General features: G+C 53.4%; 1 protein-coding gene across 7 annotated transcripts in view; it reads left to right on the top strand.

Annotated features, from left to right (window-relative positions):
- Nucleotides 1-902: 902 nt before the first annotated feature.
- LHPP (phospholysine phosphohistidine inorganic pyrophosphate phosphatase) overlaps nucleotides 903-25,049 on the top strand; it is a 144,387-nt gene continuing 120,240 nt past the window's right edge. For 5 of the 7 annotated variants that reach the window (XM_082407377.1, XM_082407373.1, XM_082407374.1 and 2 more), the window contains exons 1-2: nucleotides 7,345-7,560; nucleotides 24,162-24,349. In XM_082407377.1, coding sequence (XP_082263503.1) covers nucleotides 7,436-7,560; nucleotides 24,162-24,349 — 313 coding nt within the window. In that variant the 5' untranslated portion in view covers nucleotides 7,345-7,435. Of the gene's footprint in view, nucleotides 7,561-9,862; nucleotides 10,762-24,161; nucleotides 24,350-25,049 lie in introns of those variants that run through there. The other 2 variants (XM_082407371.1, XM_082407372.1) reach the window with 2 other exon arrangements.

A 25,049-nucleotide genomic window follows, 5' to 3' on the forward strand; every position in this document is an offset into this window, starting at 1 on the left:
CTCCTGGAGTTGATGGTTCTGGTACTTTCTGAGGTCTGGTTGTTGAGCATTTCCTTTGCTTCTGTAAATTGCCTTAAAGCCTTCCCAACTCTCCCCTTGCTGCCCCTTTCCCCATTTTGGAATTCAGTTAGCTGGGGTCAAAGAACCCTGCCTGGCATACAGACTGCCTGGTCCTGAGACTGTCCTGAAGCCAGGGCCACACAGCATTTGTCTTTGTGCCCATTAGCTCCTGGCACTTAGCAGGTTGAAGAGTTGAAAGGAATAAACTGTGGCCTAACAGCATAAACCCAATGTTCCTCAGTCTGATTAAGATAGATTGGAAACCCCACACCTAAAGAGGGGGTGCAGACTGAGCTGAAAATAAGAATGAGATCCAGAAATGTTTAGCTATGGATATAGTTTTATAGTGGATCCAACTTCCTCAGGGGAAATCCCATGAGTTTGTTGCACAGCCTTATGCTTTTATGCTGGGCAACCGTGCTCTTTGCAAAAGAAAACTGCAGGGACAGAAGAGATGTGAGGAAAGAGGTTATTTATTCCCCTTCCACCCAGCTACAGGTCAGCAATTGCCACATTCCTGAACCAAAGGCCACAGCTCTCCTGCAGCTACAGGTCTTATATGGTTGTAGTAAGAACTCAGGCCTAGGGGTGGTGAAGCCTCTACTGTTGCCAGCCTCTGAGGAGAAGAGTTTTGCTGCTCTCCCTTACCCCTGCCCCCACCTTCCTAACGAAAAAGCATCTCATGGGAGTGTACGGATGGTCTAATGCCAGATCCTAGTAACTCAGAGACTGATTTAAAGCCACGAACTCCCCTCCCTTTGTACAAACATGGAACAGGCTCCATGGCCAAAGAAAGGCTGAAGAAACATGGAAATCCTGGGAAAGTGTCACTCACAAACCTTTGCCCACGTGGCTCAGAAGCACTTGAGCAGATAGCCTGAGCCTCCTCTCACTGTCTGTTCCGAGACCCTGCCAAGCAGCCACCGGAAGTAGGGGAGAAGCAGGCGAGGAGCATCATTTACAACTTCGACAATCAGCACCTCTGTTAATAACGCGCACATATGAGGGCAATATCCTGGATGTGCTGTTTTTCTGCAAAGTGATTTTTTTTTTTTTTGGCTGCGTTGGGTCTTTGTTGCTGCATGCGGGCTTTCTCTAGATGCCGCGAACGGGGGCTACTCTTTGTTGTGGTGCGCTGGCTTCTCACTGCGGTGGCTTCTCTTGTTGCAGAGCACGGGCTCTAGGTGTGCAGGCTTCAGAAGTTGCAGAGCATGGGCCTTAGAGCACGCGGACTCCAGTAGTTGTGGCACACGGGCTCCAGAGCTCAGGCTCAGCAGTTGTGGCTCAAGGGCTTAGCTGCTCTGCGGCATGTGGGATCCTCCTGGACCACGGATCGAACCCATGTTTGCTGCATTGGCAGGTGGATTCTCAACCACTGCACCACCAGAAAGTCCGAGTGATATTTTTTTAGGAAAAAGAAAAAATCACAGAGTCATAGATCACCAGAGCTGCCAGAGGTCATTCTGGAGTCTAGAATCTAGACCCTGGTTACTTAAAGGAAGGTCTGTGGCCCAGCAGCTTGTTGGAAATGCAGACTCTCAGGTTTCACCCGAGACCTACTGAATCAGAATATGCATTTTAATAATGTCCCCCAGGTAATTCACATGCACCTTAAAATTTGCGAAACACTGATCTAGATCTGAAGAGTAGCAGCAGCAGCATTGCTTGGGGGCCTGCTGGAAATGCAGGTTCTCAGGCCCATCCCAGTCCTCCTGCCTCCAAACCTGTATTTTAATAAGCCCTCCAGGTGATTCTAATGCGCACTAAAGCTGGAGAGACACTTCTGGATCAATGGATCTCTACTTTTTTTTTTCACTAAGACCCACCGTGATAAGACAGAAAACTCCTTGGCTCATGTAGGCCTCCCTTGGTCTGGTTTCACTTTCCAGGGAAAACAGACTTTGGTCAGAATAAAGGGTCTCTGCGGGTAGTAGACACCTGCTAATCTTGCCTGCACGGTGTCTCTTCCTGCTTTCTCTTTCTCTTAGTCTGTTTGGGCTGCTAAAACAAAATACCACGGCTGAGAGGCTTATACACAACAGAAATTTATTGCTCACAGTTCTGGAGGCTAGCAGTCCAAGATCAGGGTGCCAGCATGTTCGGGTTCTGGGGGGGAACCCTCTTCCAGGTTGCAGACAGCCGACTTCTTACTGTGTCCTCACATGGTGGAAGGAATGAGCTAGCTCTCTGGGGTCTCTCTTTTTATTTATTTATTTATTTATTTATTTATTTTTGGCTGTGTTGGGTCTTCGTTGCTGCGCGTGGGCTTTCTCTAGTTGCGGCGAGCAGGGGCTACCCTTCGTTGCAGTGCATGGGCTTCTCATTGCGGTGGCTTCTCTTGTTGCCGAGCACGGGCTCTTGGCGCGCAGGCTTCAGTAGTTGTGGCACGTGGGCTTAGCTGTCCCACGGCATGTGGGATCTTTCCGGACCAGGGCTCGAACCTGTGTTCCCCGCATTGGCAGGTGGATTCTCATTTTTTTTTTTTTTTAATTTATTTTTGGTTGCATTAGGTCTTCGTTGCTGTGTGTGGGCTTTCTCTAGTTGCGGTGAGCGGGGGCTACTCTTTGTTGCAGTGCGCCGGCTTCTCATTGCGGTGGCTTCTCTTGTTGCAGATCACGGGCTCTAGGCGCGCGGGCTTCAGTAGTTGTGGCATGCGGGCTCAGTAGTTGTGGCTCGCGGGCTGTAGAGCACAGGCTCAGTAGTTGTGGCGCACAGGCTTAGTTGCTCCGCGGCATGTGGGATCTTCCTGGACCAGGGCTCGAACCCGTGTCCCCTGCATTGGCAGGTGGATTCTTAACCACTGCGCCACCAGGGAAGTCCCGGGGGTCTCTTTTATGAGGGCACTAGTCCCAATCATGAGGGCTCCAACCTCATGACCTAATCACCTCCCAAAGGCCCCGCCTCCTAATACCATCACCTTAAGGGTTAGGATTTCAGCACATGATTCTGTGAGAACATAAACTTTCAGACCATAACACTCTTGTTACAACGCCCTGCCTTTTGCTGGGGGCATTCCTCCCCCATCCTATGTGGCCGTGGTGAGGCGGTACTCAAGTGCCCCTCCTCGGCACCTAAGTCAGGCTGCATCATCACAGTACCTCTTCCCTCTGAACACAGACATGAGGGCCAGTCAGAGTTCTTTCTGCAAGTATCAGGCCAAATTGAGGAAAATGTTCTTTGCCATGTGGTTTACCCAGGGCTCTGTGGCCTGGAACTGCCACAGCCCTCCCTCCCCACTGCCTAGAGAGAGCCTGGCCACACAGAGAGAAGGAAGTGAACCCAGAGAAGGGAGCAGAGCCAAGAAATGGAGAGTCAGAGAGCCCAGAACATCACCATTCGAGCCTTAGAACCAGCTACATCTGAAGCCATCAATTGCTAGACTGGTTACAAGAGCCAATAAATTCCTTTTAAATTTAAGCCATTTGCAATTGGGTTTCTGTCACTGGCAACCAAAGAGTCCTAGCTAATACAAGCAAGTCTGGAAGGATTATACACACATCTACTACAGCAAAAGAGGATTGGAAGGATTCATATTTAAGCTGAAATTCAGACATGATTTGTAGACTTGTTATTGGAAATGTAAGAGGCCAAGCTCTTACATCCCTGCACACTGGAGTGTTAATGTGCCACTTGACTAGCTCTGGCCCAAAAGATATAAACAAGAATCTATTGGGTCTGGATTCTGGGGCAGCTTTTGTTTTTCCTGGTATGAAGGGCAAGACTCAGTTGTCACAGGCCCTTTTCCCTTTTCCTTTCCGTTCTTTCCTGAAATGCAGACGTGATGCCTGGGGGTACAGCAGACATCTTGACAGCATGAGGGTGAAAGCCTGAGGATGGTGAAGCAGAAAGTTGGAAGTAGACTATTTCCTGATGTTCCTGGGAACTGCTGTACCTGCCCAGGGCTGACTTCCTCTTGGTTTCTTGATATATGAGAAAAAGTAAGTCTATCCGGTTGAGCAACTATAGGTGGATTTCTGTTACATGCAGCCAAAACAACTCTAACTTATACAGTGCCCTTCTATTACATCCAAAGAAAGGTCGTGGACTTTTGGATTAGGTCTGAGCCCACACTTAGAGAGATCTGTTGCCTTGGACCAACATGTCATTCTTCAGGTGAGAGACTCGGGTCCCTGTATTCATTTCCTATTATTGCTGTAACAAATTACCACAAACTTAGTGGCTTAAAAAACACAAATTTGTTCTCTTACAATTCTAGAGGCAAGAAGTCCTAAAATCAAGGTGTTCTCAGGGCTGTATTCCTCTGGAGGCTGTAGGGGAGAATCCATTTCTTCGCCTTTTCCAGCTTCTAAAGGCTGCCTGCATTTAGTGGCTCATGGCTCCTTCGTATTCAAGCCCAGCAGCGTAGCATTTTCAAATCTCTCTCTCACCTCGGCATGACGTGTTGTCATGTCTCCTCTGACTCTTCTCCTGCCTCCCTCTTTCCTTTATAAGGACTCTTGTGATTAGATCGAGCCCATGTGGATCATCCCGAATAATCTCACATTTCCAGGTCTTTAGCATAATCACATCTGCAAAGTCCCCTTTGCCATGTGAGGTAACACACTCACAGGCCCTGGGAAGTAGGACGTGGGCATCTTCAAGGAGCCATTATTCTGTCTCCATAATCTTAGACATAGAAAGTGATTTGCCCAAGGTCATGCCCAGCTAATGGGAGAGGGAGAACTACACGTGGACTGACCACCACAGGCAGAAGTGCCCTTTCTCCTCTTCCTCTTTGGCATGAAGCTAAAGCCCAGCCATGCTTCAAGGTCCATTTCAGGCTGCCCCTCTGCTCAGAAACCACAGCTGCCCTCCACAGCCCACAGAGTCCATCGTCTTGGCTGTGTCTGTCACTCACTGGCACTCTGCACACGTTTGATCAGTAATCTTAAAAGTGTACGTCTTGTTCTCTGCCCAGTCCTGACTCAAAGGCAAAGAACACACTTTAGACCTTTTTGGACCCTGGGACCCACTGAGCCCACAGAGTTGAAGTTCTATACATGGGTGATGTATGGCTCATGATGATTGTGGTAGATTATCCAGACTGACTCACTCAGTTCCTGTACCACAGAATCTGGAATGCAAACACTGCATTTCCCAGACTCCCTTGCAGGTTGGACTAGGTTCCACCAAGCCAGACATGGTGAAAGTGAGATGGTGACCATAGGTGGAGAGAGAGAATTCTCTGAGGGTATGGTGGGTGGATTTGATTCTTTCGGGGCAGTACTATCAGGTCCCTGTCATCTTAAGAGCCAAGTGATGGGGCAGTAGTCTCAGTGAAACAATGAAATTGGGCATTTCTCAGAGCTGCACGGCTCTTTGCTGTGCAGTACTTGAGCTTGGTTACCCAGTCCCCCTGGAAATCTGTAAGCTCCTTGATGCCTTGTATAAACATACCCCTCTAGCTGGAGAAGTTTCTATTGTCTGCAGCTAAGAACCATGATTTTAAAAAAAATTTTATTTTATTTATTTATTTTTGGCTGCATTGGGTCTTCTTTGCTGTGTGTGGGCTTTCTCTAGTTGCAGCGAGCGGGGGCTACTCTTCATTGTGGTGCTCTGGCTTCTCATTGCGGTGGCTTCTCTTGTTGCGGAGCTCAGGCTCTAGGCGCGCGGGCTTCAGTAGTTGTGGCACACGGGCTTAGTTGCTCCACAGCATGTGGGATCTTCCCGGACCAGGGCCTGAACCTGTGACCCCTGCATTGGCAGGCAGATTCTTAACCACTGAGCCACCAGGGAAGCCCAAGAACCATGATTAATATGAGGTCTCATATTCATTTCTCCCCCAACCAGATTGTAAATCCCCAAAGGGCAGGAACTATATTTTATATTTCTCCTGTAAAATCAGCAGAGTACACAGTTTTCCTAGTAAACTTATCAACATGATATGCACGATTCATTGAACTGGGTTAAAGTTCTAATATTCTGATGAATTCTTCATCCCATCTGTGAATCAAGAGCCTGAAACAAAATGGCCACCCTAATATGGTCTTCTTTTGAAACCTTAAAGTTAAGTCAGGCTAAGAGAAGTCAATTTTAAAAAAAAATAAATTTATTTATTTTATTTATTTTTGGCTGCGTTGGGTCTTTGTTGCTGTGAGCAGGCTTTCTCTAGTTGCGGCGAGCAGGGCTACTCTTCATTGCAGTGCGCGGGCATCTCATTGCGGTGGCTTCTCTTGTTGTGGAGCATGGGCTCTAGGTGCGCAGGCTTTGGTAGTTGTGGCACACGGGCTCGGTAGCTGTGGCTCGCGGGCTCTAGAGCACAGCCTCAGTAGTTGTGGCGCACGGGCTTAGTTGCTCCGCGTCATGTGGGATCTTCCGGGACCAGGGCTCAAGCCTGTGTCCCCTGCTTTGGCAGGCGGATTCTTAACCGCTGTGCCACCAGGAAAGTGCCAGAAGTCAAATTCTTTGAAGTTTCAGTTTAAACACTTGAAAGGGTCAGAAGGGCAGTCAAGGAAACTCTTCCCCTTTTCTATCAACTTTTATTTATTACAAAAACGATGTAACATTAAATAGAATGTAAAAATTCATCCAAAATCTCACTGGGCTAACACATTGCAATATTCCCATTTTCTTCTCAGCCATTCCTATGCCTTATTTTTGTAGGCAGTGGTCTACATACAATTTTGCATTCTGCTTTTTTTTTTTTTTGGCTGCACCACTCCGCGTGTGGGATCTTAGTTCCTCAACGAGGGATGGAACCCACTTCCCCTGCATTGGAAGCTGAGTCTTAACCACTGGACAGCTAGGGAAGTCCCTCTGCTTTTTCACACAATGTTATATCATGAGCGTTTTTCATGTTGTAACCTGGTCTTCCTTTTTTCATGGCATAATATTTCTGTCAGTAGCCGTCTTATCACTTCTTGAACAATTCCGGTCCCTGAACATTTACTTTTCTTCCAGCTTGTTTTGGCATCATAGCTTACACTTCAGACGTGTCTTTAGAGATTCATTTCCTTATCATTGCTTGTCAGGCGCGCAGCATTGTCCGGTCTGTGGGCCCAACTATCTCCATTGCTTTTAGGAGTGTCATCGGGACACAGTAAAACACCAATGAAGGTCTTGCCTGTTCTCTTTAATTTTTTTTACTTTTCCGGTTGCCTCCTCGTCCCAATCTGCCTTGCTCTAATTTTTAGGGAGGTTGACCCTTTATCCACTGATCTCCAGGTGAAAAGGCTCCCATTTTGGGGGCGCGTGACTCGGGAGTCGGGAAGCAGCGCCCGTCTTGCCGGGTTTGCGCCCGGCCACGCCCCACCGGCCCAGCTCTGCCCCGCCCCGCCCGCGGGACTACACTTCCCAGGCGCCCCTGCGCGGCGAGCGCGGCCGCAGCTTCCAGCAGCCGGTTGGGACGCGGGGCCCGAGGCGCAGGCGGAACGCAATGGCTGCGTGGGGCGAGCGGCTGGCCGGCGTGCGCGGGGTCCTGCTCGACATCTCAGGCGTGCTGTACGACGGCGGTGAGGGCGGCGGCGCGCCGATCGCAGGCTCTGTGGAGGCGCTGGCGAGGTGAGTGGGCCGCGCAGGCCGCCTCGAGCGCCCGGCGCTGTGCTCAGCCGGGTCCTGTGGGCCGCTGCTGGGGGGCGGGGCGGGGCTGCTGCTCTGGCCCCGCCCCGCCCGGCGAGCGGAGGGCTGGTCCCGGGAGGATCGCGCTGCAGCCCCTGGGTGTGCCAGGCGTCCGGCGTCCCTGGGTGAGCCCCGGGCCTCTGCTGGTTAGAGTTGCTCTACTGTCCAACAGGGCAGCCCCGCTCCTTGCTGTTGAGCGCTTGGAATGTGGCAAGTCTGAATTTAGATGTGGTGTAAGTGTACAACCCACACCGGATTTCGAAGACTTAGAAAAAATGTAAAAAGTTCATTGTATTGTTTTATATTGGTTACATGTTGAAATGATAGTAATTTGAATATGTTAGCTTAAATAAAACATATTAAATTAATTCCACCTTCTTCTTTTAACCTTTGTTAATGTGGTTACCAGAAAACTTTAAATTACATACGTGGCTGGCATTGTAATTCAGTTGGACTGCCTTGACTGTCTGCTTAGACCGTAGGAGGGCGTCTTGCCCACCAAGTCTTGTGCGCAGAGGACACTGCCAGGACCACTGTTGGGACCACTGGGCCCTGGGCTTTGTAATTGCCACTGGCATCGCAGAACCAGAGGGTAAGAGGGGGCATGGGGTGAAGTGGAGGAGGAAGTGCCTTCCATCAGAAGGGAACAGTGGCTGCAAAGCCTGAGGCGGAGGAGAGCTCGGCAGATCGCACGCACTCACGGAACTGAAGAGCAAGTGGGGACTAGCGAGGGTGAGCATGGCTACAGCAGGCAGGGACCTGAGGGTCACAGAGAGCTGTCTGGATTCCATCCTGGGTGCAATGAGAAGTCACTGAAGATTTTAGGCAGGAGTGTCGTCTGATCTATGTTTTCAAGACATTTAAATGTAGAAAGTGAAACCATATAAGTAAATGAAAACAGGAGAGATTCCCTTTGAAATCTTGGAGTAGGAGAATACCTTTGGAGCTACGCCTCAAAATCTAGAAATCGACAACAACAACAAATCAACAGCCCAATAGAAAGATGCACAAAGGATGTAAACAATTCATGGGAAAGGAAAACAAATAGAAACACAAAGGAAAAGCATAGGAAAGATGCTCAGCCTTACTCGAATAAGAGAAGTGCAAATTAAAACTATCCTGAGATGCCTTTTTTTATCAGTTTGAGAAAATTGGCCAAAATCCACAACTTTGGGAGCGTATTCTCTTGGTGAGAGTTTGTGGAAGCAGACCCTGTCTTATATTGCTTGTGGAAGATGCATTTGGCATTATCTATCAGCGTACTGCCTCATACATGAGAAATGACAGGTGGGAGGTCATTCATGGCAGTGCCTTGCGAAATAGCAAAAGACTGGAAACAGCTCAGCTATCCATCGCTAGGGAAGTATTACAGTCTATCCTTCTACACAGTGGAATTCCATGCTGCATAAAAAAGAACGAGCATGCCTGCCATGTAGACGTGCTGTCAGTGAAGACAGGATGTGCCCTGTGCTGTCTTTTGGGTGGAAAAGGCAGAAATGCAAGTGTGTATTCCTGCTGGTGTGTTTGTATAAGGAAACTGGAGGGAAGAGCTTCAACCTGTGAAGATCTGGAAGACAAGTGATTGGGGAGAACTAGGTGTTTGGGGGTAGGGATGGGAGCAAGGCTCTTCCCTCGGTAACTTTGTATATAAACATTTTTTTAAAGTTTTGAACCATGTGGATGTATTTCCCATTCAAGATATCAAATTACAAATATTTTGTCAATTTTGTCTCAAAAAATGCTGGAAAAAAATACTGCACCAGAAAAAAAAAATATTTTAAGAAGATCTCTGGCTGCAAAGCGGAGAATGAGCTGGCAGTGGGGCAGACGGCCGGGCTCCAGAGGAAACAGGGGAACAGCCAGTTGGGAGACCCTGTGTGGTCCAGGGAGACATGATAGGGCGTGGACTAGGGGGCGGCAATGGAGATGAAGAGAAGGGGGTGAATTAGATGTTTTGGGAGTAGGACAAATGAGACCTGCCTATGTATTGGATATTGTGGGGAACAAGGAGAAGATGAAATAAAGAATGGCTCCGGTGTTGGACTGGAGCACCTGAGGGGATGGAGAGGGGCACAGAGGGGTGCAGGCAGGTGCCATGATGGCCCTTGATGCAGTGCTTGGCACACAATACACCCCATGAGTATGACAGTTAAACGTCACATCCCATGTTTGTTTGTTTGTCTGTTTTTGTGTAAAAGACAAACATTATTGAGCCCCCAGCCCTAATTCTCTTTCTCCTGCACAGTTTTGGTTCCCCGGAGACACCCAGTCCGGCGGGCAGCAATGAGACCCACTTTCTGGCCAGCAGAGGCATCTCTGAGGATGGTAGAGGGTTTGCCGATGTGGTGGTGGTTGCCACCTCCGAAGGGATGCTCAACAGGGTTCATGGCCACACCCCGCACGCATGGCCAGCAATTCCTCTTTGCCTTATACTTGTGGTAGGCACGGCTGGCCTTCAGAATGGGCTTGTCAACGTGGCCACCTCCAGCCACCACACCGGCCACAGCTCTGTTGGCGGAGGAGATGACCTTCTTGGAGCCCAAGGGCAGCTTCACTCTGGTCTTCTTTGTCTCAGGGTTGTGGGAGATGACAGTCACATAGTTCCCAGAGGCTCTGGCCAGCTTGCCCCAGTCACCAGGCTTCTCCTCCAGACAACACACGATGGTGCCCCCAGGTACGGTACCCACCGGGAGCACATTGCCGATGCTGAGCTGGGCCTGCTTGCCACAGTACACAAACTGGCCGGTGTGGATGCCCTTGGTGGTGATGAACATCTCTGTCCGCTTCTTAAAACGGTATGGATCCCGGAAGACCACCTTGGCAAGGGGCGCGCTGCAGCCTGGGTCGTGGATGATGTCCTTCACGATACCCTTGATGTAGCCGTGTTGCTCGGCAAAGTCCACGGCGCGCAGAGACGCGGCGTCCTTTCGGTGCTTCACGTGCACGCGGAACGTGGAGCCGGCGCCCTTCCTCTGCCCACAGATCCCGCGGCCCACGGCAGCAGTCTGCTGAGGAGCGCGGCCGAAAGAGCACGTCCCATGTTAATATAGGAATTCCTGTTATACGTGCTTTTAATTTTTTAAAAATCAGGGCCACTTAAAAGAAAACAACTTTATATTAAAGTAAAGTACACATCTGTTCTTCTATTGAAGGAGTATAGTTTCCTGTTTTCAGTTATTTTGAATAGTGCTGCCATGAACATTCTAGAACATGTCTGGTGAATGCATGGATGCATTTCTGCTGGGTACAGACCTAGGAGTGGAATTGTTGGTCATAAGATAGGCATATGTTCATTGCTAGAAGATGCTGTCAAATCGTTTCCCAAAGTGGTATATGTGAGAGTCCCCGTGGCTCTGTGTCCTCACCGACACGTGGGTTTGTCAGTCCTTTGCATTTTATTTATTTTTTATTTTTTTAAAACTAATTTACATTTTCATTCATTCTTTCTTAAAATTTTTTAAAAGTTAATTAATTTTATTTTTGGCTGCTTTGGGTCTTCATTGCATGCAGGCTTTCTCTAGTTGCGGCGAGCGGGGGCTACTCTTCCTTGTGGTGCGCGGGCTTCTCATTGCTGTGGCTTCTCTTGTTGCAGAGCACAGGCTCTAGGCACACGGGCTTCATTAGTTGTGGCACGTGGGCTCAGTAGTTGTGGCTTGCGGGCTCTAGAGCGCAGGCTCAGTAGTTGTGGTGCACGGGCTTAGTTGCTCCGCGGCATGTGGGATCTTCCCGGACCAGGGCTCGAACCCATGTCCCCTGCATTAGCAGGCAGATTCTTAACCACTGTGCCACCAGGGAAGTCCCGAAGTCCTTTGCAGTTTAGCAGGGTCATTTTTGCCTCAAAACCTAAGGAATAAAGTAGGTCAAGGATATGGACAGAGCCTCGGTCCCTCCCCGTCTCCCTTCTGCTGAGGAGCACAGAATGGATTCAGCAGTGGCTTTGGAATAGGTAGGGCTGATTGTGAGCCCTTGTTTCCAGTCAGTACTGTGGGTCTGGTGTGCACCCTTCCAGGGCCAGTGAGGCTCCAGGCGTCTCCCAGCACCAGCAAAGCTGGCTGCTCTCAGAGTGCTTCCTCTATGCTGGGCGTCCCTGTTTATGTCATGTAGTCCCCCTAACAGCGTGGGGGTGGGAGGAGGTTATCTCCCTCAATCAGCTGAAGCCACTGCGGCTCAGGGCTTGCTAGGGTCTCAGCTGGGATGGCGCAGGGCCCATGGGAACCCAGGTCTGCGCGACTCCTAACCGCTGTGCTGGACCCATACTTAGAGTCCTTTGAGGGAGAAGGGGGCATTGGAAAAGGTCAGGGGCTTCTCTCTAGCAGTCTCCCCTGGGTAATGCTCCCCGCCGATACACTGTCCAACAAACACCTGCACAGATTCCAGGGTGTGACTCGAAGGAGAGTAATCCCTGGTCCTTTAACCTCTGTGGGTTTGGCACTGGCATCTTCCAACAGATCCCCGGGAGTTTTTTGTCTTGATTTGCTTTAATTCAACTAATTTATCTAGCTGGAGTGTCTTTGGTAGCAGCTACACTGTATAAATCTAGCAGCGGTAAAATAACCGGATATACTAACAGTCCTAAAATACATCCCAGCCAGTTTTGTAGCTGAGAGAGGGGAGAAGTGCCTTCCCCATAGTGTGTGGGACTGTTTCTGGTGAGGGGACATAGTTCTCATTATCTCCGGGGAGTTGATTGTCCTGGAGAATGAGGCCTGGTCCCTCTGAACCCTCCCCAGGACTCCACGCCACAGGACCGCATCCCCATGCCTCTTCCTGCTCCACCAGGGCCTTCCCGAGTGACCTTTGTGGCCCCTTCTCTCCCTCTGCCCACTTCACCCCCTTGCTCCCAGTTATACAGACTTTCGGGGGGGTTTTCACTGACCAGCCCCTTAGCAGCCCAGCACCCGCAGAGCCTGGGCCCTCCACGCCGCGGCACCCTCTGGCTCTCACCCACGTTCCTTTTCTCTCTTCAGCTCTTGTACTGGCTCTTTAAAGACTAGGCCCCTCCACCCAGGCCCGGCCTCCAGTGGCCAGCTGGTCACAGGCCCAAGGAAGCCGCCCATGCCCTCCTGTGGGGCCCCCGGAGCCCAGCATCCAGACCCTCCCGGCAGTGAGTGTATGTGGGCAACTTTCCCCAGTAAAATCTGCCTGCTTTTGGCGTTTCCCTGGGGATGTCAGACTTGGGGACACGGCTCTTTCCCGGGCCAGGCCCTGCTGGCCAAGGTGAATAACGCCAGGCTTCCACCACTTTTTTGTAGTTTTTGCAGCCACACCCTGCACTCTGTGGCCTCCTTGATATGCAAGGCTGGCTTTGAAGTCACAGGGGAGCTCAGAGGAAGTTCGCAGGGTGAGAGCAGCGCTGCAGAGGGGCAGCGTGATGGGGGTCCCGGGGCCCTGAGGGGCGTTTGCCTCCATGGCATCTCCCCAGTGCCGTGGGTTCCCAAACAGCACCTTCTGTTCTGGGAACCCCGGAAGGGCTGACTCACCACTTCTCTTCCTAGACTTTCTGTGGTGACAGGTGTCCTCAGGTTTTTGGAAAGGTTCCCACCTGTTTGGAGACACAGAGCACATGGGGAGTATTAGCCCTGCTTTTTAAAACAATACCGACCACCATAATAGCAGTCACTGATGATCAAGCTACCTTCACAACCAGCCCTTTTCAAAGCCGGGACTGAGGCTCAGAGAGATTTGGGAAGTGGCCAAAGTGGAGAAAGTGGCTGGGCCAGGGTTCCCTCCCTTCCCGCCCCCCACCGTCCCCCGCCCTGCCCCGGTCCACCTGACTCCGAGCCCCAGTTTTCCCCGCAATACCACACTGCTTCTCATTAAAGATGCACTTGTTCATTTGTTCATTCATTCACTCACCCAACAAATATTTATCGAGTGCTTCTTTTATACTGAAAGCACCGCTGTAGGCATTGGGACAAGGGGCAGTGAGTGGGGCAGATGGAAGTCCCTGCTCTCGGGAAGCTGACCGTCCAGTATGGGGAGAGCAGCGTAAACAGCACCCGGAAAGGCTAGTGTCAGGTGGAGAGAGACTGAGCCGCCCGGGAGCCGGGGAGCCGGTGGTGTGTGAGCTGGGCTCTGAAGCTGTCATCTGGGCCAGGAACGTCCCAGGTTGGAGGACAGGGGGTCCAGGCTCCCTGGCGCGCTGGTGGGCGCGGTGCTGGCCAGGTGGAGCCCTCTTACCGCGCTAGGACTTGTGGGTGGGCGTGGTCACGGGACATCTGTAACCGGCCTGGGTCCCCCCATCAGGCCCTTTATTGGAGGCCATTCTTGGGCAGTTGGGCTCCCCGAGGGGAACCATTCAGAGGCAGGGCTGGGCACAGCGGGGGCTGCAGGGGCCGGCCCCCCGGGCTGGTCAGCACAAAGGGGAGCCCCAGGGGCATCTGCATGTGAAAGGCGGGTGGGCATTTACTGCATCCTGTCTCGGGCCACTAAAGCACATCTGCTGGGCCCAGCGCGGCTCAGCCTTTTTGCGGCCGGCGGAAGGAAGCAGGCTCGGCCTCGGCCCAGGGCAGCCTCATAAAGCAATTCCCACCCAGGACTAACAGACCTGCGACCCATCCCTCCAGTGTGCACCAGAAGCCCTGGGACCCTGTTAAAACTCAGGCCCCTCCCAGCAGGTCTTAGAGCCAGGGGAACAGGGCCAGGGAACTTGTCTGAAGTGCAGCCTAGGACCAAGCCCCTCCCGATGCTCGGCCAACCTGGGTCCGTCGGGCCCCAGGGACACAGCCGCCCGGGAGTGGCGGTAATAATAGTAGCTACCAAGACTGTGAGAGAGCCGGGAACCTCCCTGCGTTGCCTCGTCCCATCCCCCACGTGGCCCTGTCCCATCCCCCACGTGGCCCAGCACCTGCCAGAGGGGGCTCTTAAGGCTATCAGAGGGGGCGGGCCGTTTGTTTGAGTTCGTTTAGGCCAACAACAGCTTTCCTGACTCACCCTGGACCTTGGACAAGGTGTGTTTGTTGAGAATGCCCTGTCACTTGTGCTGCCATTTCCTCTCTGCTGGTGAACTAGGCTGACTTCGGAGTTGGGGGCCGGGTGAGAGAACGATGCTCTCCTCCCAGGCCGAGTACTGGTTTCATAACGTCCACAGTTTAGGCTTCCTAAGGCAGAGGTGGCTTCCTTCTTGTAGACCATCCCACTAGCGCATGAATGTACTAAGTAAGAAGTCCAAATCGTCATCACCAGCCCCATCCTAGTCATTCCCCCAGGGGGACCCTGTAGTTCCTTCCACGCCTTTTCCTCTGTGTTCCCCCCAAAAGCGCCGGGGATTTTAAGAAGCCGCCCCTCCCCTTGCTGGCTCTCGTCCAGTTCCATGGTCCCCCCATCACACCCCCCACGACCCCCCACTCCTTGGGCAGCACTGATGCTCAAGAAACATGTTCTGTTGGTTCACAGGTCCCTGGAGGCTGGAGTTCCCCGCAGATCCCGAGCCAGTGGTCTCAAACTTATGTCGCCTCAGAGCATTTATCTCCTAAATGAAATCTGAGGTAGAATCCCCCAAATTTTAAAAACAGATAAAAGAGCAATGTTTGAATGGTGTGTATTTTCTCTGTTCAAATCTGTAATACCGATTATGAGGTCAGTCAGTGAAAATGATGAAAGTGTCGTTTGTTTGTTTTTTTTTTTTTGGCCACGCCCCACAGCAGGCGGGATCCACCAGGGATCAAACCCGCGCCCTCTGCAGTGGAAGGCGGAGTCTTAACCACTGCGGCTGCTTCCCACTAGCTATCTATTTTACATTTGGCAGCATATATATGTCCATGCCACTCTCTCACTTTGTCCCAGCTTACCCTTCGCCCTCCCCGTATAGCGCAGGGAGATCAGCTCAGTGCTTTGTGACCACCTAGAGGGGTGGGATAGGGAGGGTGGAAGGGAGGGAGACGCAAGAGGAAAGAGATATGGGGATATATGTATATGTATAGCTGATTCACTTTGTTATAAAGCAGAAACTAACACTATTGTAAAGCAATGATACTCCAATAAAGATGTTAAAAAAATATATAACAGTACTAAAGTCTGGGGCAGTGGACAGCTCAACAGTACATATGTGTTGAGCTGTCACAATATGATTTTATATTTGTGGCTGGAAACAACCTGTGTGTCTTTCAGGAGGGGATAAGGGAATAAATTACGGTTTATCCAGACCGCAGAATATTCCCCAGCAGTTAAAAGGAGTGAGGTAGCTCTGTTTGGTGTTGACATTAGTTTATATGAGGTGAATGTTGCGTATAGTCAGTGAAAAAGTTACAGAGTGATGTGTGTGAAATACCATTTTTGTTCTTAGAGTTAAAGGAGACAGAGCCGCCCTCAGGTAGAGTAATAACAGAACTGTGACCCTGACTTGTGTGGAGGGAAACCGAGGGACATTGTTGTGAAGCCACCCACGGCTCCACTGTCATGACAAGGGCTGTTTCTGGGTTTCTGATCTCAGCCTCGGTGGGCAGGGGTCACCCTGTGGAAATCAAGGGCAGCCAGGCTGGGGGTTCTGGAGCAGAGTTAATGGTTTATCCCAAAGATGCTGCCTCTGGTAGGAAGGCCCTGGCTGATTAGGAGGTGAGCATGGCACGGGTCACTCATGGAGCCCACAGGTGGAGTTCTGACCCCGCAGCCCCCCAAGGATATACAGAGAAGCCGTATTGGCAAAGCCCTGCCCGGGCCCTGCCTGTGGCGGTGTGCAGGGTGATTTCCCACCACCCTGGGGCGGGATGCAGCCCTGTTTATAGAGGAGGAATAGGACTTGCTCAAAGCCACCTCATGAGGAAGGAGAGTGGGGGCCAGACCCTTACCAGGGTAGGTGTCAGCTCTTGTGGGCGGAGGACCTGGGTTTTGAGTCCCAGCTCTGCCCTGTGGTTGTCATGTGGTCTTGGGCAAGTTCCTTAGCCTTTTTGTGCCTCAGTTTCCTCTCGTGGGGAGCTGTTGTAACTACTGTTGGGGCTCCCTCTGTCTTGGGTGCTCCGGATGTCTTCCAGGATGAGCCAGCGCTGGTTTACCCCAGGTTCCCTTTGCTGGGTTGAACTTTGCCCTCTTTCTTAATGGTGGCCCCGGGCGAAGCTCTCTGGGCTCCGTCCAGCAGGCCTCCCTCACCTGCTGGCTCCTCCGGCTGTCCCAGTTCCCTGGGCATCTGTCTTCTTGTCCGACTACCTGCCTCGAGGGCCCAGATGTCCCCAGCACCCAGCCCCGGGCCTGCCAGATGTGTGGTTGTCATTGTCACCACCATCATCTTCACTGTCATTCACTGAGTATTTGCAACATGCCAGGTGCTTCAGGACAGTCCTGTCAAGTAGCTACTGCTAGTGCCCCATTTTACAGATGTGGAAACTGAGGTTGGAGAGGGTTAGGTGACCAGCCTTGGTCGCACAGGGACGGCGTGGCAGAGGTGCTGAGGGTGTGTCTGCTTCCCGAGCCAGGCTCCCACCTTACCCGAGAATGCCTGGCTCTGCCTCCTGCAGCGCCCAGCACTTGACCAGCCTGTGACCGCGTCAGGGGAGGACTAGCTGTTGGCTAACCTTCCAAGGCTGGGGAGTGGACCAGAGAACCCATGGCTCCCAGAAATGTGCCCTTAGGTTCCTCGTATCCCTCTGGGCCTCAGTCTCCCCCTCTGCGAAAGGAGCCACTAGGTTGGATAATCTCCAACGTCTCCTCTGTTTTCTAGATTCCCATGCACTTCATTCTAAATTGAATTTATTAGTAACTAGTAAAGTGACGTCGTGGGCTCAGCGTGTCCCATTGATCTGAGCTCAGAGGCCCAGGCAGGTCAGAGAGAACATACTGGATGGCGGGTGAGGTGGCCGCGGGTGTGGAGGGTGTGCCACGTGTTTCGTAAGGGCCCTGGCTTCAGGCCTGCCCGGCGTCTGTTTGACCTCGTTGCTGTCCCCCTGAGGTCACTGGCTGGCTAGCCCGGACCGAGAGGCTCAGCCAGGGCCACTTCCATGCGTCACCACTGCTCTTGTTCTCTTCTCTGCGTCCAGACTTTGGACTCTGTTTCTTGCCTGGACTCTGACGACACAGTCTGCCCAGCAGAGTGTCCGATGGAGAGTGGGGAGGGACCTCCAGGGACCTAGCAGCTGGCTGTCAGCCTGGCCAAAATGTCCACTCTGGTGGGTCGGTGGAAAGAAGGGGGAGGTGCAGCAGGCCCAGCCAGAGCTGCTGGCAGAGGCCTCACCGGTGTCCCTCAGCATTCCTGGCCCCGTGGTGATGCCAGCACATGATAGGGCTCATGGCGCGTCCTCTGTGCCCCACCCTGGCGAGCCAGAAGGCTAGGCGCTACTGTTACCCCATTTCGTGGTTGGGACTCAAGACTCCCAAGAGCCTGGCGCGCGGATGCCTGGGCAAGGGCATGTGCAAGGTGCAGGTGCCAGACCCCAGCGGGGGAGCCAGACCCCATCCTCATGGGGGCAAAAGCCCTTGTGTTGCTGCTCCAGCCAGAAGGCATCTCCCTGCCCCTAAGCTGAGGCGCTACATCGGGGCACATGGGGAGCTGGACCTGGTCCCTCAGAATCAGCGTGGGTGCCCCTTGGTGTGTGTGTGTGACTATATTTTTCTTTCTTTCTTTCCTCCTTCCCTCCCTCCCTCCATCCCTTCCTTTATGACTGTATTTTTCTACTGCAGAACTGCCCCTGCTCTGTTCATGGGCTCCTGTTTGACCTTCTATTTTTAAAAAAATTGGGTTCTTAGAACAAATATGCACTTTGCAAGTTTCAATTTTCCAAATGTGTGTTGTCAATCTCTGTGGCTTTCTAAAAGGAAAGCAGCCACAGATCTCAAAATCAGACAGTGGCCGGCGTTGCCGGGGAGCTCTGCTAGGTAACGAGATCTTGATGCTGATGGATGGGGCGGCTGAGACTGATGTTCTCTGAGGGCCTTGGCTGGGCGCTGCCGCCCGAGTTTCGGTTCGTAATGACCCCCCGAGGTGTTGTGGGTGTTCTTTCCTTCTCTGAGAAACTGAAGCATATCTGCAGCTGTGGTCATTTCAGTAGTAATGGGGGCCCTCTTCCCCATCAGGTAGCGTCTTGAGCTGTAGCCCCAGGGGCAGAGCAGGCATGGGTCAGGGAGGCAGGAATGAGGGGGGACGCCCCTCTCCTCCCCTACACCTCCCTCCCCTCCTGGTATGAGTTTCTTCTGTCTCAGGAGAGGATTCCAGGCTACTTGACATAGAGGTGGCTCTGGTAGGAGACCAGAATTTCAGCCCAGGGTGGGCCTGTGGACCTCACACAGCTCTTTTGAAGACCAGCCCAGGGATGAGAAAAATCAAAAAAAATAAACCCTGCTTTCTCTGCGATGGGGGAGAAGTCACCCATCCCCTCTGGGTGCTAACCTCATTTGTTACTTCACGTTTGACCTGCCAGCCTGCAACCTCACCTTCCCACCCAGGAACCCACCCAGCCTGAGGGCTCCTCCCCGTCGCCATCCCGTTGGGTTCCCTCCCCCGGGGGTGGGGGGTGAGATTTGGAGTCGCCATCAGCCTGGCCTCCCAGACCCTCCACACATGCCCCCTCTGTAGGACCCAGCCCATGCTCCTCGGAGCCCCAAGTGGGCGCAGGTGGTGAGAGCAGGGGAGGGGAGGTTGTGGCAGCTGCCATGGGCCTCGCTGCTTGGTCACAGGATGGCTGGGGCGAGGTGGGTGAGCGCCCTGCCTGCTCTGGGCAGTTGGGGCAGGTAGAGCGGGGAGGGAACTAGGTTGGGGGAGCTTCCCCGCTGGCCACTGGCCGATGTTCTCTGCTCACATTCAGTGAGCACTTACTGTGGGCCAGGCCTGAGCAGGCACATTGCAGGTCTCATTGGAGCCTCACAGTATGAGGCTGTTACCATCCCCATTTTCCAGATGAGGAAACTGAGCCACAGAGAGAAGAAACAGCTCGTGGAGGTCCCACAGCCATTAAGTGGCAGAACCGGGACCAGCCCACAGTCGTCAGACTCTGAAGCGCTTCCTGGTCGCCTCTCGGCCACCTGGCCTCCCACTCAGTATTAGAGCATCTTTCTTAGGCGTTTGTTCCTCAGCCTGCAGAAGGCGTGACTCGCTCCTCATCCCTGTGCCTAGGCCCATCCTCCTGTCTACCTGTCTGCACTCATCTGGCTCCACTGTGCTTTCTCTTCTGGAATCCTTTAACAGCCTTGCACCAGGAAGGATTAGAGATGGGCTCTGGAGCAGTGCTCTCCACAGGCGGGATCGGCAGTGAGCGTGGGGTTTCTTCCTGAAGTTCTCTGGAAAGCAGAATGACTTGGTTCCATTACCAGGTGGGCCCATCAAATCCGGAATTTGGATCAGTTAAGTGCTTCTCATAGAAGAGCACTGCTGTGCTTCAAGGGCTGTGAAAGCCAAGTAGGAAGAAGATGGGCTCTGCCCGGGCAGGGGCCAGGGTCTGGGGGGGCTTCCTGGAGGAGGGGACATATCAACCAGGCTTTGATGGATGGGTAGGATTTGGCCATAGGGGAGGGTGAAGGCAAAGACTCAGGGTGATGAGAGGGCCTTCAGGGTCAGATGAAGGTGACAGATGGCTGGGGTGGGGTGGGGTGGGGACTGAGCTAGGAGGGGCCTTATCCAGGGCAGCCTCCTGGCCCCCTGCCCAGCCCCTCTTTGGCGAGCCCAGAGGGCATCAGGCTGTGGAGCAATGCCAAGGTCAGTCAGGATGTCCAGTAATCGTCCTAGCACTCTACCTGCTACCGAGAGCGATAATGAGAAGGTTTCCATTATTTTCGGGTGAGCGCCCCTGGCAGATGCCGACAGCCAGCAGATGTGTGAGGTCCGAGGTGATTTGCAAGGGACCAGTTCATGTGATGCTCGGTAATTGCATCAGGCGACGTTGTCACTCAGAGCTTGTCCTGGCCTCCGGGATGAGGTAAAGGTCAGTTCAAAGAGCCGTTGCGGCCACGGGAAGTAGGGGCAAGTACCCACCCTCTCAGGGAGTCTGGGGAGGGTGCAGTGGACTGAGGCCGTGTTCTCAGAGGGGCCGTCTGGCCGGAGCCCGGCTCTGGGCTGCCAGGACCCTGCAGTAGGCCCCCTGTGCCCAGGGTTCTTGGGTGTCAGGGGATGGGGTGACATGGCCTGTCCTGGAGCTGGGCCCAGTCCGATGTTGAAATCCTTTGGATTCACTCCCCTTGGGAGGCCCTTTGCAGACTGTGCCGCGGCCCTGAAGCCATGCCTGGCTCCGGCTTTCCTGGTGTTGGATTTGCGTGTTCCAGGCCTCCTGAGGCTGAATCTGACCTCTGGCAGCAGACCCCTCCAAAGGATGCCGAGGCTTTGGTTCCTTGGCTGTCTTAGTCTGCCATAACAGAATCCCAGCCTGGGGGCTTAACCACGGGGGTTTAGCTTCCCACAGTTCTGAAGCCTAGGTATCCAAGACCAAGGGGCCAGCAGGGTGGGTCTCTGGCAAGAGTCCTCTTCCTGGCTTGTTCGGTAGCCACCTTCTGCCGTGTCCTGACACAGCCTCTTCTCTGTGCTCGAAGGCAGATCTCTGGTGTCTCTGCTATAAGCACACTAATCCTGTCATCTCAGGGCCCCACCCTTCTGTCCTCACTTAACCTTCATTACCTCCTGAGGGAGTCGACATACAATTTTGTGGAAGGGACACAATTCAGCTCATAGCCCTGGCCATTCAGGGCCTCCCCTTCAGTGCTGACCCACCTTCTCACACTCTGTCCCCTGTGCACGCACAGGTGTGCCCCATGCACACCCTTCCCCACCCTGGGAAGGTGTCAGTTTCCTGCCCAGTGGGATGAGCTGGGCCTGCCCCCGGCAGGTGCCTCCCTTACTGGGGAAGCACCAGCTTCTTCACCCCCTGGACCAGAGCCTGGGCCGCCACCTTGTAGCCAGCTGCGGGCCCGTGGGCTCTGCTGCTTACAAGCCGAGCGACCTTCTCAGGTCTCTGCCCCCCGGAGCCTCTGTTCTGTCGTCTCTGGAATGGGGACCATGGTTCTTGCCTCCTCAGCTTGTTTTCTCAACATGTGCTTAGGGCCCCCTGTGCTCCAGACACCAGGCCCTGGAGGGGTGCATGTAGGGGACACAGGGTGTATGTAGGGGGCTCTGCCCTTAGGGAGTGAGGATGAATCAGATCATGGATACTGAGCCCCAAGGCAAGGTCCAGTGTAATGTTGTATTCATGCTTTACTATTTTAATAATAATAATGAATACTTCTGTTATTTTTGGTAATTAAGAAAAATGAAGAGAGGACCTGGGACTCGTGCCAAAAAGTCAGAAGGGGGTGTGGTCAGGGGCACGAATCGACAGACCCACAGGGAGGGGCCTTCCCCAAGCATTTCCCACCACTTTCCAGGGACTGATTCAATCCTAAAACAAGTACTTTGATTTTAAAGCATGTGTTTTGGATGAACTTACGTTGTATTTCAAAGGAGAACAGTGGCTGAAGCGTCCTGAAGTGAGTTCTGTTATTTACTCGTTTTTTTATGGGCATCGAAGTTGTGTTTGGAATAGCAGATGTGAGGCACTGTCATTTCACTGTCACACCGATTGCTCACTGTTCTGAGAAGGTCACATCATAATCCATTAGCAATAATTAGTCCCCCGGCACCCCCTGCCTTCTTCTCTCAACTGCTCCATTAACTTGGGTGCGATCGCACATCCCGGGCGCCAATCAATGAAGATCTGTCCGTAATGTACAAGGTGATGTTATTAGTTACAATGTATTAACTGCCTAATTTAAAAATACAAAAGCTGTCTTTATGAAGGGCAATTAACCACTAAACGTAATTGATAATTCATAACCCCCTGATTAGGAAAGACAAATACTTAGAAAGAATTGATTACGACATCGTCAGCCTCTCTGTCTGCGTTCGCCCTGTTGTCAGTAGATCTGCCAATTTTTTTCCAAATCGCACCTGTCCGCTCCAGTGCTCAGAGGGTCTGAAGGCTCACTGTGATGTGGGAATGCGTGTCTTCACCACTGAATCCTGTCTGTTTCCGTCCGGGCACCCTTGGGGGAAGCAGTAGGCGTGGCCCTAAGGAAGGGTCCCTCTCACCAGCTGTCGTCTGGACTTTGCATCGCTCAGTCATTCAGCAAGCGCTTATCGGGGGCCTGCCGTGCGCCAGGCCCTGTGGGAGGCGTTGGGGATGCCGAGGAGCGCCCAACAGGCCCCGTTCCTGACCGCGTGGAGCACGTGGGTCCAGGAGAGAGACGATGAACACATACAGAAATGAGACGGCTGGAGATACTGATTAGTGTTAGAAAGAAAAACCTGGATAGAGACAGGGTAGGGGCAGCGTCACACAGGATGACCGGAGAAGGGGATATACAGACCCCCCGCCTTTTCCCTAGGGTTTCTCGGGCCTCTTGACTTGCAGCCTGTTGTCTTCCACGGGCCCCCACCATGCTCTCTGCAGATGCCAAATATGAAGGCTCCCTCGCTGTGGCCCGGGGTTCATCCAGGGAGGGCTGTGTGCTCTGGGCCAGACCCGTGGGGCCAGCCCACCTCTTCCCACTCCCCCCGGCCCGCTGGCCCCCTTGCTCGGCCCCCACGCCGGCCTCCTCTCCTGCCCGGCCACACCTGCAGCGCTGACGCTTACCAGGTCCCCCCTTCCTTCTGCCGGCCGCTCTGCCTTTGCCTCTTTGCTTCCCTTCGGATCTCAGCTCCGGAGCTCTCTCCTCCCCAGGGAGGCCTCCCCGACCTTCCCACCCTCCCTGGCCACCCTGTCTCTTCACCTGTTTGGTCCTTCCCAGCACCTCTCTGTTCTCAATCCCCGGTTCCCCTTCCTTTGTGTGGTCTTCCGCCCCGCCTGCTGACTGAGGGCTCTGGGGGTCAGAGAGCCTGCCTGCGGACACCGTGGCATTTCTGTACACCCACCCCAGCCAGGCATTTAGCAGGTGCTCGATAGCTGCCTGTAGAAGGGTTGAATGTTACTTCACTGGGGCCTCTTTAGGCATCAGCTTTGCGGCTTTGCGTTCGGTGAGCCTGCCCGGGTGCCGCTGGGATGCAGAGCCTCCTGCGAGCGCGGACGGGAAGGATGTCGGTGCCGCTGACACTCTGCAGGCGTCCCCGGCTCCCCTCACATGAACTCGCCCGCGTGCCTGGTGACTCTGTCTGGCAAACCTTTCTTCAGTGACGGCGACGAGGAGACACACCTCCGCTTGGCCCCTTGACCTTTGTATTTGGGAAAGTGTGGATACAGAGTCAGCTCAGATGCTAAGTGGAAGTGCTCGTTGTGACGGGAGGTCCAGAGGGGTGTCCAGGACGCTCGGAGGTGGCCCCCGCGAGGCTAAGCGGCGTGGTGTGGTGGAGGAGGTGTCGGGTGTGGGAGAACTGGCATGTGCGCGGGGCAGCGTGTCCCAGGGGAGGGGTGGGGACGTGTCCCAGGCAGAAGGAGAGGTGCGGGCGGAGGCCAGGTGGGAACCTTGGGGAGTCTCAGCTGTGTCAAGCGCAGTGAGGGTGAGAATGGTCTGCTCCAGCTCCCAAACCCCCGGGGTCAGTCGAGGCCCAGCTCAGGGGCCCGTGGTGACCTGGCCTGCGCCCTCGGAGAAGCGCCTGTCCAGCCCTCTCCGCAGGAGGCCACACCGCCTGCTCACAGCCTCTCCACCTGTCTCCCCACTTCCAGACTGAAGCGGTCCCAGCTGAAGGTGAGGTTCTGCACCAACGAGTCGCAGAAGTCCCGGGAGGACCTGGTGGGGATGCTTCGGCGTCTGGGCTTCGACATCTCAGAGGGCGAGGTGACCGCCCCGGCCCCTGCCACCTGCCTGATCCTGAAGGAGCGAGGCCTGCGGCCACACCTGCTCATCCACGATGGTAGGCCTGCCGGGCCCTGGGACCTGGTTGGGGTGAAGGCGCCCCCTTTCCAGATGGGGGCTGGGGAGGGGGTCCTTCTCACCTGGGCCATACCACTGGGAAGGACACAGAGGTAGCACGTGGCTCCTGTTGACACCTGTGGGCCTTGGGGTGGTAACCTGTGGGCTCCCTGCTGGGGACCCGGCCCCATCCATCCCGGCCTCATACCGGAGGGTGTTTGGAGGCAGGTTCCAGGTGGCTTCTCAGAGGAAAACCCTGAATTTGCTTTCTGTGATCTAGGATGAAGCAAGGTGGCAAGGAATTGTCAAGGGGGCAAGATTTTAGCCTCTGGGGTGTGTGTGTGTGTGTGTGTGTGTGTGTGTGTGTGAGAGAGAGAGAGAGAGAGAGAGAAAGAGACAGAGACAGAGACAGAGAGAGGGGGGGATGAAAAGCTAGACTGAGGTCCATAGGTTTCTGAACTATATTTGTGAAAACCAGCCCTGCTGTCCCGCAAACGGCACAGGTTTACTTCCTGATATTAGTCTGAATGAAGGAAGAGCCCCTTTGACCCTCAGCGGGGAGTTTTGCTGGAACAGAGAGGAAGGAACAGTATTACCTGGTGCCTTCTGAATATTTAAAAAGAAGAGGGACTTCCCTGGCAGTCCAGTGGTTAAGACTCTGCGCTCCCAATGCAGGGAGCGCGGGTTCAATCCCTGGTCGG

This window comes from Balaenoptera borealis (genome assembly GCF_965194805.1).
Source record: "Balaenoptera borealis genome assembly, chromosome: 10".
Classification (NCBI taxonomy): Eukaryota; Metazoa; Chordata; class Mammalia; order Artiodactyla; family Balaenopteridae; genus Balaenoptera; species Balaenoptera borealis.